At 43.1% G+C, this 18,297-nt stretch overlaps 1 protein-coding gene and 1 pseudogene across 2 annotated transcripts in view; both read left to right on the top strand.

Annotated features, from left to right (window-relative positions):
* ARHGAP22 (Rho GTPase activating protein 22) overlaps positions 1 to 18,297 on the top strand; it is a 217,891-nt gene that overhangs the window by 86,026 nt on the left and 113,568 nt on the right. For both annotated transcript variants that reach the window (XM_049790658.1, XM_049790659.1), the window contains one exon: positions 10,689 to 10,776. In XM_049790658.1, the coding sequence (XP_049646615.1) occupies positions 10,689 to 10,776 (88 nt within the window). The remainder of the gene's footprint in view (positions 1 to 10,688; positions 10,777 to 18,297) is intronic.
* On the top strand, positions 6,564 to 8,345 carry LOC125994981 (phosphoglycerate mutase 1-like; annotated as a pseudogene).

Genomic DNA, 18,297 nt, shown 5'->3' with positions numbered 1-18,297 from the left:
GCTGAAGAGGGTTGCAAATGCGTGTCCTGGGCTGGAGGAGAGAGGCTTCTCCATCCATCTCACCATCATCCAGCCCCATGCAGGGCTGTTATTCAACAATAACTAATAATCTTATGGCAATATTGTGCCACTGTTTTGAAGAAGAAAAATCAAGCTACTAATTTGCCAAATGACACAAAAGGAGATTATATAAATCACACATGGCAAGTGTCTTGATTGCCCCTGAATTCTTTTACATCTAGAGTGACACCGTCTACAAGGAGAATCTTTACCTTTGAAAATAACATCTGTTTTCTTCAGTGTCTCTGGTTATTCATGTAAATGTAATGAACTTCTTTCAGGGTCTGCTAATTTAAGACAGCAGAGATATTAGCTTCTAGTACTTAAATGTCTCCCACTTACAATAGATCAATTCTTTGACTTTCAGTTGGACTCAGTTAATTTGCACTAATAGCTGGAATACTGATGGGTAAATTGTTGGATATGTCCATTACTAGGCAGAAAAATGAATCAAGTGACAGGGAGGAAGCAGGGAAAACATACTTTATTCATTGTTTAGATGAACCTAACTAACTTGTAATTATATTTGGAGCATTCTGGCTCCTTAATATATCTGTAGAAGACAGCTTACTGTTTATCATCAAAATAAGATGATTTGGGAAATAGAGTTTCTTGCCTAACATGTTAAGGATGATGAGATGCACTTTCTGAACGAGCCACAGCTCTTGTTGAGGACAGAAATGGATTGTCTTTTCTTGGCTGAATGCTTCTTGTGCCCTTGGCTGCAGGTTGCTTAGCAGACCAGTACAGACCATGGCAAGAGGAATCTCTATCAGTTTCTTAGACTTAACTAAATGGTATCAGGTACCCCAAACATAAGACTTTAGTTTCATGGCTTTGAAGCAATTAACAGAACCATTTCCAGCCATCAGAGGATACTGTCAACAAAAATGTACCTAGAACCTACTTGTCCCAAAGTGCATTCCAGACAGAAATAATTTCCAGAAAAGTTCTGACTTTTGGAGGCTCCAGGTAAGCTGAGCAGGCGGGGTGATTTTTGGGGAAAGAGAAGGTTGAAAATTGTCCCAGAAACATAGTAGTCACAGACCAGTTCCAGGCTACATAGCCCTGGCCTATGAAGAGACCCTTTGTTCCCCTTTGTGTGGGGTGGGGAGCAGGCAGAGCTATCCACTGGGGCCTTAGTTCTGAAAGCATAGCAGAGACTTTTCCAACTTTACCAGGGATTCTCAGGCCTAGAGCAGGAGACACTGAAAGTGGGATAAACCTTAACACCAATGTCTCCCTGGGTCTTGAATCAAAAAAAAAAAATGCTAGAAATAAGTGAATGGCCTTTGAAGATTACCTCCTCATTCAATAAACTCTGAAGATTTCGCTGATGCCATGTTCCTTTCTTAAGGTTTTTGGTACATACCACAAACCCAAGAGGGGATTATCTAAGATTCTCTCTTAACTCTTCTACCTGGAACTCCAAGTACTTTATGAAAGTAAGATGCCTAGGTATAAGAGGCCACTGTTAAAATTTCAGCGCATGCATACACACATTTACACACACACACACACACACACACACACACACACACACACACCAGGAGAAATCCTTTCTATCTGGGTATACAGCCAGATACCAATAACACAGTATTGACCCCTCTTGGGCAGCACCCTCCAATCTTGATGGGCACCTTCCAGTGCTATTCAGGTAGGAAGGTCTACTCCATGGACACTGCACCTTGAGGCCTTAACTCAGAACTTCCACCACCATACCCTGCTCAGTGTGTCATATCAGGAGAGTGATGCAGGTTCCCCATGTCCCCCCAGAGCTGTTTTACAGGGCAGTGGGCCTGAACTTCAATGCTTTTCCTCCAAATATCCAATACAAGGAGCAAGATAATGACCACTATTGATTCAAATACTTTACCTACATAAAAATACAATGCTTAGACAGTTCTCTGGGAGCTAAGAGAGAGCTCAGACCCCATGGTCTCTAGCACCACTGGACCAAAGTAGCAACCCTAACATTGAACCACCCAGCTCAATGGAGTATTATCTGGTGTGGCCCCCAAAACCTTATGAACATTTCTTGAGAGCCTCCAATTTAAAATTTGATATAAATGAATGTCATACTACCATGATTTTAAAATATTTCTATGTCCAGATGAGTCACTAAGGATAAAATTACCTGGAATTAATTTTCTTTCAGTAACATTCATTAGATGAAACAGAATCCACCTAATGAATGCTTTTTAATGTCTTTAGCTTCAAATTTTTAGTTTACTTGAGAAATAAATGAAATTCATCACTGTATAAGTTCAAGGCAGAAGGCATGATGGTTTGACCTGAATATATAGTGATGTGCTCATCACACTAAGATAAGTATCAGCCAACTTCTCATAAAGACACAATAGAAGGGAGAGAAGAGTTTAAGAAAAGGGGCAGGGGTTCTCTTTGTGATGAAAACTCTCAGGATTTAGTCTTGGAACAATTTTCTTCACACAGCAATAGTTCATAGTTATCATGGTGTACTTTTTGTTTTGTTTTGTTTTGTTTTGCTTTGTTTTGGTTTTTGGGCCACATCCGGCGGTGATCAGGGGTTACTCCTGGCTGTCTGCTCAGAAATAGCTCCTGGCAGGCATGGGGGACCATATGGGACACTGGGATTCGAACCAACCACCTTTGGTCCTGGATCAGCTGCTTGCAAGGCAAACGCCGCTGTGCTATCTCTCCGGGCCCATCATGGTGTACTTTTTTCTCTTTTCTTGGTGGGGTGCAGAGGGACTTGGACCATGACTAGCAATCTTCAGGGACCACCCCTAGTGATATGCATCGGTTGAGGGGAGTTGCTTCTAGTAGTACTTGGGTACATATGCAGTGCCAGGGACTGAACCAGTCAAGTGCATGCAAGATACATGCATGGCCCCTGTGCACACACTCTCTCTCTCTTTTTCTCTTTTTTCTCTCTCTGCCCTCCTTATTTATCTTATTAATTGAAATTAGTACCTTAGACCAGTTCTTTTCTTCTGCCTTCTCCCTTCTGGTAATCGTTAAAACTGATCTTTATTTTTATTTCTATTTAGATAGGTTTCTATTTAGATAGGTTAGTGTTTTTTAAAGATTCCATACAGATGTCAGAATATACAGTATTTTGTTATTTCTCTACTACTTCTTCCATTTAAAATCATCCCTTGAGTTATGTCTCAACCCACTGAATTTCCATTGATAGCCTAAGTAATGTTGTCATGACAGTCATTCAGGATTCTGTTCTGAGCCATGCATCATTAAGCTGTCTTGTTGTGTAAGAGTGTACCACACCTCTGTTACCAATTCAGATGGTTGAGCATCCCACATGCCAAGGCTTTGTGTGGTGACAAATACCACAGCTGCAGTCTGCCGCCCACTAGAACATTGCTGTGGAGCACATGATGATATATAAACATCACCACTTCTTGGTCCATGCTTCAGCAGACACTGCAGCATTTAAAAGATCAGCTTGGAGTAGATGGCATCACTCCTGTCCCATATCACTAGCAAGAACCCTACCAACTCCCACCACTTATGCAAGTATCCTGCTCCACTAGTGACAATTGCATGTATTCCATATCCCTAGAAAGTTATAGGGCTCTCCAGTGATGGGCCTGTCATGGTGACAGAGTAAGGCAGGTCACTCAATGCCTCACATACTGACTTCACACATTTTTCAACATGGAATTGCATCTCATCATGAACTTGATTGTAGAAATTGATCCGCAGTAATTTCAAGCACAAAGACGAGAGAGGCTACAGTCATGGCAGCTGTGTTGGGGCCATTCCCTGAGGAGATTTTTTAGTACTGGAATTACTGAGAACTAGAATTACCAAAAACTATTCAATACTGGAACTACTGAGTCCTGGATCTACATGGCTTTCTGTGAGTCTAAAGTCTAGTCAAAAGGTTTCTGGAAAAAAATTTTAAAAAAGGATTCTGGAAGCTTCTTGAAAGGATGGCCTCCAAGAATAGTGGCACAGTTCAGGGGTGCAGTATTTGGAATAGAGTCTAGATCAAGAGCTTAGAGTCCAGGGTAAACCAGGATCCCCAGCTCCCAGAAATGCCACCACTTCTACTTACAGACTTAGCTATCTGCATCGGCCCAGACCCCAGGCTCACCCTTAAGTGCTAGCTGTACTTTGAGACACTCAAGGTTCAAAGGAGATGAGAACTTGGGAACTACTAGTTGTCTCCAGCTTTGAGGTTGAAGGTTGGGTTTTGGTTTTTTATTTTTTTAAATACCTTTCTTTTGTTAGTAATGGTTGTGGTTATAAGAAATGGGGAGGCTCTTTCCCCACCTAACACTGAACTTGATTCCGATCTGTTATTTATTTAACATTTTTAATGGTTTAGTTCCTGGCTGGGTATCAGCTGGCTAAAATAATTTAAGATTGATCTGAAGCCACAGTCAGAATTATAAGAGATAAGAAACTTTGATTGAGTGATTAAGACGTGTATAACCTTTTCCAAGATACTATTGATGGAAACTTTATCATGCTCCTTGCAGAGAAGCACTTCTGTAGTTGTTTCTACAGGCAGTCTCCCTCAAGACAAGGCAAAAGATGAAGCCTTAATGAGACAGACCATCCCAGATTGGAAAAAGAGTCAAATTAAAGTATGAACAGCTCAATTCTAACTTGAAACCCAAAACAGTTGGAGAAATAGTATATTGGACTCTAACAAGACTGTCAATTCCCTGTATAAAAGAAATCTGCCCATCTTGAGAATCCTGACTCCACATCATACTTGATTTTGTGGCACAAACCATGGTTTTGGTTTTATTTATTTATTTTTGGTTTTGCCTTGGATAATTCTAATGTCCACTGAAGGTAGAAACTTCCCCCTGGATATTTCAACTGCCTCATACACAATCCTGTCTTTCATTTTAGGTTCTTCATTATACAAATAATATATGACATAATAGGAATAAAAAAGCAGATGCCCGGGGCCAGAGAGATAGCACAGCAGCATTTGCCTTGCAAGCAGCCATTCCAGGACGTAAGGTGGTTGGTTCGAATCCCGGAGTCCCACATGGTCCCCCGTGCCTACCAGGAGCTATTTCTGAGCAGATAGCCAGGAGTAACCCCTGAGCATAGCCAGGTGTGGCCCCCCCCCAAAAAAAGCAGATGCCCTTTGCACCAACTAGCAGCCAACTCCAGCCATTTACTTGCCTCCACAGTGCCCAAGTGCTGGCATCAATGCTGTGTTCTCAAGCTTTAGGAGGAAGGATCTGGGTGGTCAGAAAGAAATCAGTTCTGAAGGTCCCTTGCAATAATGGGGGTCACATGATGAGTATTTTCACCTGATTAAGAATTGATTGGTGAAGGACCAGAGTGATAGCATAGTGGTAGGGCATTTGTTTTGCATGCTGCTGACAAGAACAGACCTGGGTTCAACCCTCAGCATCCCATATGGTCGCTGGAGCCTGCCAGAAGAAAATTCTTTTTTTTTAACTTTATTGATTGATTAATTGATTTTTGGACCACACCCAGTGGTGCTCAGGGGTCACTCCTGGCTCTGCACTCAGAAATCACTCTCGGCAGACTGAGAGACCATATGGGATGCAGGTAATCAAACTGGGTCCCTCCCAGGTCAACCACATGCAAGGCAAATTCCCTACCACTGTGCTATCGCTCTGGCCCTCGACAAAACCGATTTTTGAGTAACTGCCCAAAAAACAAACACACAAAATAAAAGAATTGATTGGAAAACCCCCCATGTTACCTATGATCATGATGATTATTCAATGTTATCTCTGATAGCTCCTTAGTGACCCAGAGACTGCTGCTTTCACAAATATGTGGGGGATATAAAGCATTAAATATCTGGATATCCATCCCAGTTCTTCCTTGCTTGCAGTAGGTTGCAAGAGCTGATTGTTTCAGCTATGATCTCCTGTTTTCCAGTAAGAAGAATAGTAGCATCCACTCTTGCAGAGTCCCCAGAAAGACTAGCACTAATAATTTACAAAAAGGCAAAGAATGGAATATGGCTCCATGAATTGTGACTATCACTGCTTTTCCACCTACATGGAAAAGAAAGTAATGTCAATGACAGTATTGCTACTCCCATTGTATGAATGAAAGATACTGAGGCATAGGAGGGAAAAACCTGCAAAGTAGTGAGAACTACAGAAGAGTTACTAAAACAACACTAGCGACACAGTCTATTAGCCAGTGATGGATCACTCTAATGAGCACATGTTCCCAGTTCTGGGGCTGTGGTCCTAATTTATTCCCAGTTACTTTAGGTTCCTTAGGAATAAAAAATAACTGTTAATTTGGTTATGGTGATTACCAGCTGGTTCTCTAGTTTATTGCTACAATTTCTCTAGAGTAAGCATCTACGGTTCAAGTCATCCTTCTGCCTTCTTGTGCTTCAGGAGACAATGCATTGCCCTGGGTCTTGGCAGCTCTAGAGACCAGCAGCCACACAGGCTCCAGCATCCCCAACTAAAGACATGAAGAGGGGTTGGGGAGAGAAAGATGCATGGTGGGGGAAAGAAGTGTTAAAGTCGGTGACCATGCGCCTCACCTACGAAAGTGTAGACACACCCTGTTTGACCCAACACACAGTTCTAGCTGGGTTTTATTTAGCAATATGTAGCTTCTTCCATTTTCTGGGCTACTGCTGCAAGGACTCTCAGTCATAATTCATTTATCCTTCCCACCAACTGGCAAAGTTCTGGCACCACTCCTATCTCACAGATAATGATAATTCAGGAGATAGCATAGAGAGATTAAGCAATTTGTATGAGGTCACATTGCCAATAAGAAGCTGAGCCAGGATTTGAGCCCAGGTAATTTGACTGTAGGAGTGAAATTTTAAATGCATTTCTCATAGACAAAACCCAAAACTTGTGGACAGAGCCAGACAGTATTTGAGTTTGAAGCAAATAGAAAGAAGCATAAGGCAATATGGAAAGGCTTCAAGCAAAGATAAATACCAGAGAACACAGGAGGGAGGCAGAATAGGGCCTGCCTACAATGAAGGAAGGGTGATGAAAGGATGGTAATAGCTCCTTGTCCAATACCTTGATTCTTAAACTGTGGATCATATTCCCATTGGACATGACTTTTAAATGTTTTTAAAATAAATTTCAAGAGGGGGCTGGAGCATTTGCCTTCCATGTGGCCAACCCAGGTTTGATCCCAGGCATCATATATGGTCCCACCCCCAAGATTGCAGGGATTAATTTATTTTTATTTATTTGGTTTGATGGCCACACCTGGCTGCACCCAGAGGTTACTCTTAGTTCTACATATAGGAGTCACTCCTGACAGGCTCGGGAGTTTCTGGAGATGGAACATGGGTCGGCCACGTGCAAGGCAGATGCCCTACTCGCTGTGTTATCACTCCAGCCCCACCAGGAATAATTTCTGAGCACAAAGCCAGAAGTAAACAAGGAATGCCATTGGGTATGGCCCTCCCAAAAAATAAATAGAAATGAAATAAATTTCGAGAGTCTGCACCAAAGCCCCACTATTTGCCAAGCTCTTTTTGAGCCTGCACTGCGAGAGCATGTGGAACCTGGAAAACCATCTCAGCAGCTAGTCAGATACGAACCTGAGCTCGAAGGTGTATGAAAAGGCCAAAAAGGCAAGCAGGCACTGCTAGATGCTGACTATGAATCTGGCATCTACTCCACCTCTGGGGGCAAAGAGAGCAATCTGAACTCTCTGGATCACGCTGCCTGAGGAAGGCCAGATGTGGCTGCCAATTGTGAGGAATTGGTGCCTGAATGAGTGATATTATGGAGGGCTGACTGGCCTCAATAAAACAGAAATTGCTGTCATGCATGGTGAGGTCCAGGCAAAGATTTGAAAGCATTTCTTTGATATCCCACTACCTCCAATGATGTCTGACCACTAACTACAGCAACATCAACAAGGACTGCAGGTATGCTGACCTCCCTGAAGATCAGCTGCTCTCCTGTGAGAGCCTGAAGGACACTGTTGACAGGATGCTATCCTTCTGGAACAAAGAGAAGTTTTCAACCCAAGGTGAGGAAGTAGTTACTGATTACAGTGCACATCAACAGCCTTGTCTAGAGCATCTTCAAGCATCTGAGGAGACTGTCAAGGAGCTGAACCTGTCAACTGGTATTCCCATCACCTGCGAGTTGGACAAGAACTTGAAGCCCATAAAGCCAGTGCAGTTTCTGGGGAATAAAGAGACCAGGGGTAAAGCAATGGAAACTCGGTTTGCTCCAGGCAAGGTCAAGAAGGGAGGGCAGGCAGGCAGACCAGTCCCCAGAGACTCCCTTCATGCCCTCCCATTCCTGTGCCCTTGTACATTCCACTGACCACATCTGTGGGTGTCATTTGTAGTAGACACAGATAGGAAATTAGTAGCTCTCAGTTTCATTTTCCCCATCTTGTTTCTTGCAGCCATTCCCTCTACATATTCAGTCAGAATAACACTTCTGTCTTTGGGGCCTTGGGCCAACCCAATGAATGACTTGAGCAGAGAAAGAAAATCAGGAGGCTTTGCTAGTATTTTGTTTATTATTTCTAAGGATGAGTTTAAGTGGGGATAGGGAAGAACCATGCTGAATCCTAGCAAATGAGACACACAGGAGCCTGCTTGTTCCCAGGAGACAGGCCTGTACTGCTCCCTTAGGTAACTATACCTATGTGGAGGAACGGTGGATTCTAGCCATTTCATTGGAAAGTGAATGTCATCTGCCTGGGTGAGTCAAACAAATCTTTCCTCCCTCATTCCAGAGGACTGGGATCAATCCTGAATATTTTGGTGTTGCATTTACTTTCACAAAAAGATCAATATAGGTATATAAATAATCTAAAACAAAAAGTCTTCTGGTTTTTCTAGTGACAGTTGAAATAGTTGCACATGTGGTCACCAGCAGATAAGCCACTGACCTCAGGCTTATGGTACTCCCCCTGGGTTTTAGGGTTCACATAGGTTTTAGGATCCCCCTGCCTTCCTGGTCTGTGGTGGTGAAATGCCACTTGATCATGTCCAAGCATGTGTCACTGTCTCATTTTTAAATCATGTTCCAGCTGCTTGGTATTCATTTGAGTGTAACTGCACTAAAGAAATCCTTTTTTTTCAGATCAGTATAATAAAGGATTGATGTGCAAAAAAAATAAAGATAAATTTAAAAAATAAAATTCTATGCGAAATATTAGTATGCTTTTTTATATAGCTGTAAAAGGATACTGTAAAAAAAATTCTCAGGTGATTGGGACACAGATTACTTTGTTTTACCAATATTTCTGCATCTTTTTATAAAACAAAGAAGAAAGGAAAAAGGAAAGGATGGGGGTCAGAGGCCAAGTGGTCTCAGATGCATTGGTGGAGAAAAAAAGGCAGAGCCAAATATCCAAGTGAAAGTCAACAATAGAATCAAGAGACCCAAACTATAACAATCTAAAGTTAAAATGGGTATATTGTACTGGCAGGCCTTAGGAGCAGTCTGGGAATCATTGATGGAAGGAGGTTGACACAGATGGTGGGAATGGCCCTGATATACTCTGTATCTAAAATTCAACTATGAAGGGTGTTGTAAATCACAATGGTTTCAATAAAATAAAATAAAAAATAAAAAAGTTCTCAGGTAAAAATGAGAACTTCTCATTATTAAATGTGTTTCAAAGGGCCAGAGCCGTGGCACAGCAGTAAGGCATTTGTCTTGCACCCGGCTGACCTAGGACAGGCTACAGTTTGATTCCCCCAGTGTCCCATATGGTTCCCTGAGCCAGAAGCTATTTCTGAGAACATAGCCAGGAGTAATCCCTGAGCATCACAGGATGTGATTTTAAAAGCAAATAAATAAATAAATAAATAAATAAATAAATAAATAAATAAATAAAAAGTGTTTTAAAAGCCCTGGCTTAAAAAGCCCTGAGATATACCTAAAATATGGTATCTCTGTGTCTGCGAATAGAAAGGGTCTGTCCCATTGTTCAACTGTGGAAACTAAGAGTCAGAGAATTTAAGTGGTTGGTATGAGGTCATGAAACAGTCATGAAACTTAGCCCACATGCCTCCACATCATTGTGTACACAAGGATTGTCAGAGACACATGGCAGGACCATGCTGGGGACCTCCCACAAAAGAGTTGATTCCCTCCTTTTTAACAGGTCAGTGATAAAATCCCAAAATGTGCTTTCAGTGATGAGCACATACCTAGCAAGTGTGATGTCCGGATACAAATCTTACATCCCATGTCTCATTATCAGCACCACTGTGTGTGGCCCTGGTCATCCCTGATCATCATTTAGGATGACCCCAACAACAATTGTTTTTAAACTGAAATTACCCACAGTCCGGATGGGCAAGAAGAGAACTCACACAGATGAGTTCCTCCTTTCCCTAACATCTCCTCAAAGACACTTATGAGGAAAAAGTAGGCCTGCAGTATGTCAAACTTCTTCTCCTGACACTTCTAGGACAGCTTCTTTGGAAAGGGGAGCAGGAAAGGGACAATTACTGCCTTCTTCTGATTTGCATCTTGGGATCTTTACCACTCTAACCAGTCCTGGAATTTCCAACCACATGGTAGGCAGCAGACCACTGCACCCACCAGACTCCCCAGACATGGTGTCAGCTGTGCTTGGTTCCTAGTGGTGCCCCGAGGAAACTAAATATGCCCCACTCATAGATGTGTTTTGCTTCATTCCAGGGATATATTACTCTCCAAGGGACCAAAGTGACTGAGCTTGTTCCTGGCCCAGAAGACCTTGGGAAGTACTTGTTCGAGATCAGCCCAGGTAGGCATGAACACCATTGAACTGTGTTATGCTTGCCTCCAGGCCCCAGATACTGTTCTTCTGGGCCTGGGCCTGGGAGGGCAGGCATCTTTCATGGGTCTCCTTCATGATAATGTTGTGGGATATATGTCTCCAACCACAGCTCAGAAATATGGGCCAAACCTTGAGGCGATTGGAATTTGGAAGGAATATTAAAAAATATCATCAATTGTCAGGGTAAACTTTCTGCTTAGAAGAGAATATGTGACTATGAGCACAAGAGAAGAAACAAATCAACATAAAGGTCCAAACAACATTCTAGCTCATCTGCAAATAAGCCCAGAGAGAAACAACTAAATCTGATTCAGAGCATCCTAATCAGCATCACTGAATCCCAAAACAGGATTCCAGTGAGGGGAGAGGAAGGGAACTCATTGAATCCAAAGAAATACAATCATGTTCACAATCAAAGGAGGGTTGCTATTTCAAGCCTCAAGTTCTGAAATGTAGTTCACAGCTGATATGCCTTGCAGATGAGTCTTTGCAGAAAAGCTGGTGCTGCAGTTCAGGGGCTGCTTTATTATGTCCTCTCCCAGAGGTAGAAACTGAGGCTCTGGAAATTTTTTCAAAGGATGTACCCCCAAAATCTTGGCCAAGAGAACAGAACCAGTCAGGGCTTTCTGCTGAACAGAAAATAGTGACTTTTATCTCCAACTGGAGCTCAGTTCTAGGGGGCACTTCTGAGAACAGAGTTGACCTGCAGGGACATGATAGTATCTGACCAGAACATCCTTGTAGGTATCCCATCTTGGCAGTGTTCACCTTTGTGGAAGCATCCTAGGAAGCACAGGAGAATCTGGAAGTGCAGGAGACTTCAGCATGCCTGTTGCATGCCTGTTTGCAAAACTCTAGTCCCCACCACATACACCCATGGTTTCTTCTGGGTGTTCCCTACTTGGGTATTTCATCTCCTTGGGGAATCTTGGTACTATCTGCACATTAGCAATGTAGAAGGCAGTGACAGAAGAATCCCAGAGTGCAATGGGCAATGGGCCTGACCAAGAGTTAAGGTTTCAGACTTTTGCAGGTGGGGAAGTTATGAAGATGGTGAGACCTGCAGTCTGAGTGCAAGAGTGTTGAGTATGTGGAGGGAAGGGCTGAAGGAAGGGCCTGGATCCCTGGATGTGAGGAGCTGCCAGAACTGAAAGGTGATGTGTGTGCCACTATGGGTTCAAAAACTTGAGCAGAAAGGGACTTGCCTATGTACCTAGCCTTCACCAGGTCTTCACCAGAGCCACACTGGCAGACAAGCATTTCTTTGACCCTAGGAGGAAGAAGACCTGGTTGTATGTTAACATGTTTGCAGGTTTTTGGGGATGAGAAGCTAACTAACCCAATCATCAAAACCACCCTCTAAAACAGAAAAACTTTCATGCCTATTTTATTTTTATTTTTTTTTTTTTGGTTTTTGGGCCACACCCGTTTGACGCTCAGGGGTTACTCCTGGCTATGTGCTCAGAAATCGCCCCTGGCTTGGGGGGACCATATGGGACGCCGGGGGATCGAACCGCGGTCCTTCCTTGGCTAGCGCTTGTAAGGCAGACACCTTACCTCCAGCGCCACCTACCCGGCCCCGCCTATTTTATTTTTTGAATTTCTTTATTTAAACATCATGGTTTACAAAGTTGTGCATAATACAGTTATTTCTAACATTTAAAGTTCTAACACCAATCCTACCATCCACCCACTACCATTCTCTCCATCATTGTGCCCAGTTTCACACCCCCCACAAAACTGCCCCTTGGTAAATATGAATAATCTACTTAATATGGTTTGTTACAACTAATTGGTAATGGAAGTATCAAAAAAACTTTATTAAAACAAGATTTGTGAAAATTGAGTCAAATTATCATTGTTTATTGCTAGTTGAGCCTTCTGTTACTGGTTTTGTTTGTTAGCTTAGGTGCCTTCTATGATAATTTCACATGTAATTTGGTGTGTTCCAACTGGAATGTCAGTATTAAAAATATGGGAATGTCATTTGGCTGTGTACGCAGCCGTGCACACTCCAGGAGTTTGAGGATCTGTGGACCTGGGTTGATGAGCAGATGTGGTAACAGCTATAGGTTGTGGCATGGCTGCTGGGGTTTCTGGAAGTATGGAGATTCAGGGGGAGACAGCCCACCCTGACTTCAAAACAATCCCAGAGTTCTCAGCCCCCAAACTTGCATACCTGGAACTTTAGGTAGTTGGATATCTCTGCAGAGACCACTGGAAAACTAGTGAAGATTGGCCACTGGTGGGGCAGCAGTTGAAGACTGTGTGTTCAGCTGCAGAGGTTACAGCAGGGCAGGAGACAGCCCAGCGACTTATTATGGTGCCCCAGAGTGATCTGCTGTGAGACCAAACTGATAAATCCATGAGTTTTTGCAGCTTGACTTCCTTCTCTTTCAAGAGTTTGCCATATGAGCAAACATAGCAGCAGCTGTGAATCATGAATGCCCAATATTTTTAACTTTAAAAATAAAAACAAACACAAACAAATCTGACTTATTTATATATAAACCTCTTTGTTTATATCCCAAGATGTTTCCAAATGTCAAAAGGGCTGCATAACCAAACGCATAAAGGTCATTGGCATGGTTGAATTCTGTAGTCCCAGACAAACAGAAAACCAGGAGCCAACTAAAAGCAAACTTGGTCACTTATACCTGGGAATATAATACCTATCTTTTTGGTTTTTTGTTTTTGGGATATTTTTTGTTTGTTTGGTTGGTTGGTTTTTTGTTTTGTTTTGTTTTTAATTTAATTTTATTTTGGTTTGGGGACACACCTGTTGACACTCAGGGGTTACTCCTGGCTATGCACTCAGAAATCGGCCCTGGGTTGGGGGACCATAGGCGACGCCGGGGATCGAACCAAGGTCCGTCCTGGATCAGTAGCATGAAAGGTGAATGCCCTACTGCTGCACTATCGCTCTGGCCCCTACCTTTTCTTATTTATAAAAAATAAATAAAAGAATACAGAGGGTCAGAAAGGAAAGGTGATGGGGTGACTGGACCAAGGACAAAGAGCAACATGATGATGATGCTGAGGTCAGGTCAGGTCAAGTCACCCCTTTCAGCTGCTTCCAACAAGGCACCTCAGGTGCTTCGGATCTTCTCCCCACCTGGCTCAGGAAATTCGTGGTGCAGTAGAAAGCAGAGTTCCCTATACTCCTTTATCCCTTTACTGTAGTGAACAGCAAAGTGTGAGACATAGATCAGCCTCGGGAGTGGCCAAGCTAGCCTCTTGGCCTGGCACAGACTGCCTCCTGCAGACCTGTGGCCAATGGGCAGCTGGTGATGAACAGTGCATGGGGTTTTCCATTTTGCCTTTGGGGAGCACTGAAGAGGAACCGTTTAATCTCGTTCCTCGGACACATTGTTCTGGTTGGGGCAGGTCAGGTTAGAGATATTGTGGACGATACTAAACACCCTGAGTCAAAGCTTGTTGACTCTTGGAAATTATAACACATGAGACCAACTTTAATTGTGATTTTAAATGAATGGATTTTAAATCATGATTTTTTTTTCAACTTCTTTTTTGGTTTTTGGGCCACACCCGGTGACACTCGGGGGTTACTCCTGGCTCTGTGCTCAAAATTCGCTCCTGGCTTGGGGGACCATATGGAATGCCGGCAATAGAACCCAGGTCTGTCCTGGGTTGGCTATGTGCAAAGCAAATGCCCTACCACTGTGCTATTTCTCGGTCCTTTTTTTTTTTTAACATATTAATAGTTTTTTTAACATTCACAATTTTTCACCTAGAATTTTAAATATTACAAGAAAAATAGACTGAGAGTGCCACCTACTGGCAAGCCTGACCATGCATGCCTTCTCATGCTCAACTCACCGCTACTCTAAACAGGGCAACCAGGGCAGCTTACCTCTGTAGCTTGCCTCCACCCCACCCCATCCCATCCCATCCTACCACCCACCCCTCCCCATCAAATCCCAGATCCCCACTCTTCCCACCCCCTGGACCCACACTCTGAGAGGATAGCCCTGGAAAAAGGTCAGGATTCAAGAGTCCTGGATCCCCTTTTACCAGGGCTTCCTCTCCTGTCTAGGCAGTTGCCTGGCAAGCCCAAGGGCCCCATTCTCTGTTCTTGGAGTGTCTCTGAAGTGCCTGACTGAAAAGATCAAAACAGAAAGGTGATGGAGAGTCTCAGACTCTTACTTCTTGGCAGTATGGACATTTGTCCCCAGACCCAGTTTAGTAGGGACAGCAAGAGTAAGGACAGAGAATATGGACAGCACAAGGAGTTAGTGGAGAACATTGCTATGGCTGCCTGTGTTAGGTGGGGCACCATGCTGGCAGTTTGCGGAGCAGTGTCAGTGTTTGCTGAGACTTTCCTCTGTGCTAGCATGATGCTTTCAAGGGAGCAAGTCTACAGGAATTCATAGTGAGTCCAAGTCTTTCTGATTGACTCTGAGTCGTGTCTGTGTGTCACTCTTTCCTCCCTTTCTTCCTCCTTCCCTCCTTCCTCTCTCTTTGTTTCCCTCTCTCCTCCCTCCCTTTTTCCTTTCCTCCTTCCTTCTGCCTTCCCTCTAATCTTCCCTTCCTTTATTCCTCCTTACCTCCTTCTTTCCTCTCCTCCCTCCCTTCTTTCATGGAGTTATCATTGTTTTGTAGTACTATACACAATAAACAGGGAGTTAGCTTTATATAGATTTCCATGTTTAAGACTCATTTAATCCACCATCAAAGTGTCATTGTCATCCCCCCCCCACACACACACACATCCTAAAGATCCCTTTACCCATTTGCCACACACCATCTAGTAAACTCCAGAGTTTTCACTGAATGGAAGTTCTGTTGATTTTTGCTGGTTTCTCTGCACCTTAATTATTTATTTGTCTCTATATATTCCAGATTGCTGATAGCAGAAGCCAGTTTTGAGGACCTGCAATGGGTTAAGACAGGGGTCTCAAACTCGCAGCCCGCGGGCCATTTGCGGCCCTCCGTACAACATTTTGTGGCCCACAGCCAGCCTTCAAATATCGCAATATTCGAATTATTCGCTTACCGAATAATCGCAATAAAAATCGCAGTTCCGTTCGGGGTATGCAAATGTTTAATGCGATTTTTTGCGATTTTTTTCTTACTAATGCGATTTTTTTATTGCGAATATTCGGTAAGCAAATAATAGAGAATACTTTGTGCCTAGCACAGACATCATTTCTGCTGCTCCTGCCCACTGTCCCTTGCATTATCGGAGGCCTAAGGGAGAGAAGTTTATTACAGAATTAGGTTTTGTCATACCTTCATCATGACTTCATCAAAGCCTGCAGTGAAGAGAAAGATTGATGACGAGCACAGACAATTTCAGGAAAAGTGGAGACGCAGTATTTCTTTGATGAGCACAGGGGCATCCCCACATGTCTTATTTGCTCAGAGAAAGTTGCAGTGCACAAGAAATACAACTTGAAAAGCCATTATTCAACTAAACATGCTGAGGAATGTGCAAAATACCAAGGAAATGAGAGAACCAAGCGGATTGCCAGTCTTAAAGCATGTCTAATGAGGCAACAAGATTTCTTCAAGAAAGCAACCAAAGAGAATGTTGCATCAGTTGAAGCTAGTTACGTGGTTAGTGAGATGATTGCTAAGGCAGGGAAACCATTCACAGAAGGAGAGTTTGTTGAAAAATGCATGTTACAGGCTGCAAGTATTATATGTCCGGAAAAGAAAGGTCAGTTTAGCAAAATCAGCCTTTCTGCTAACACTGTGGCAGAGCGCATTTCTGACAAGTGACATTTATCATCAACTGTGTGAGAAAACCAAATGTTTCGATGCATACTCAGTTGCTCTTGTCGAGGGCACAGATATAACAGACACTGTGCAGCTCACAATTTATGTCCGTGGTGTTGATTGCAATTTTGAATTGACAGAGGAGCTGCTCACAATCATTCCAATGCATGGCCAGGCACCGCAAATGAGATATTTCGGCATCTGTGTGATGTCATTGAGAATGCAGGTTTGCCATGGAAGAGGTTTGTTGGAATAATAACCGATGGAGCGCCATCGATGACAGAGAGGAAAAATGGACTGGTGGCACTTGTTCATAAAAAACTTGAAGAGGAGGGTGTAGAGAAGGCCATTGCTCTTCACTGCATTATCCATCAGCAGGCCCTTTGCAGTAAATGCCTGCCGTGTGACAATGTGATATCTATTGTTGTGAAGTGCATCAACCAAATCAGATCCAAAGGCTTAAAGCACAGGAGGTTCCGTGGTTTTTTAGAGGAAATGGAGTCAGAATATGGTGTGCTCTATTTCACCAAGGTATGTTGGCTCAGCAGGTGAAATGTCCTGAAAAGATTTTTTGAGTTGAGAGAAGAAGTGAAAGCCTTTATGGAGAAGGATGGGAATGCTGTTTTTGAGTTGAGTGATCACAAATGGCTCATGGACTTAGCTTTTCTTGTTGACATCACACATAAGCTGAATGTACTAACAAGATGTTAAAAGGCCCGTGGCAGCTTATCAGTGCTGCCTATGACAACATGAGAGCATTCTGCACAAAACTCGTGTTATGGAAATCCCAGCTCTCTCAGACAAACCGTTACCATTTCCCAGCATGCAAGAAACTTGTGGATGCAGTCATACCATTCAGTGGTGAGAAATATGTTGATGCTATTTTTAAGCTAGAGAAGGAATTTGATCACAGATTTGCAGACTTCAGAAAGCACAGAGCCAGTTTCCAAATTTTTGTGGACCCCTTTTTTCTTTGATGTGCAAGATGCCCCTCCTGTGCTTCAAATGGAGCTCATTGACCTGCAATGCAACTCTGATCTCAAAGCCAAGTTCAGGGAGATTAGTGGAAAAGCAGACATGCATGGGCAATTTTTGAGAGAATTGCCCCCCAGCTTCCCTGAGCTTTCTCGAATGTTCAAGCACACCATGTGCCTTTTTGGGAGCACATATTTGTGTGAAAAGTTATTCTCCACATTGAACTTCAATAAGTCAAAGTACAGGTCTACACTTAATGATGATCATCTTCAAACCATACTGAGGGTCTCAACTGCTTCCTCTCTAAAGCCAAATGTGGTTCAGATTTGTGAGAAGAAGCGCTGTCAAGTCTCTGGAAGCAAGGAAAAGGCAAAAGATGCCATGTTCAGAAGAACTGTTCATGATCTTCACTCAATGTTCTATTCATGTTCAGAAGAAATAATTAAAACTGTTAATAATGATGTTTGAGGATTTTTTTTGTGTGTGTGAAATCTCTTATGCGGCCTTGCCTCACCCCGACTTTGCCTCCTGTGGCCCCCAGGTAAATTGAGTTTGAGACCTCTGGGTTAAGAGGTTGATTAGCCAGAAGCTCTAGGGCCACAGAAACCCAACCACCTGGGAGTTGAGGGTGGGGATGACTGTTTCTGTGTTGGCAGGTAAATCCCACAGAAAGCCTCAATGCTGGCATCTCCCTCCCACATCTGGGAGGCTTCTTAAACCTTACATTTCCCTGTCAAGACTAAGCAGTTTCCTTTGCCTGTCTTCCTCTAG

This window comes from Suncus etruscus, chromosome 17, assembly GCF_024139225.1.
Source record: "Suncus etruscus isolate mSunEtr1 chromosome 17, mSunEtr1.pri.cur, whole genome shotgun sequence".
Lineage (NCBI taxonomy): Eukaryota > Metazoa > Chordata > Mammalia > Eulipotyphla > Soricidae > Suncus > Suncus etruscus.
The sequence above is the reverse complement of the archived record's forward strand: the minus strand, read 5'-3'. Positions and strand labels throughout refer to the sequence as shown.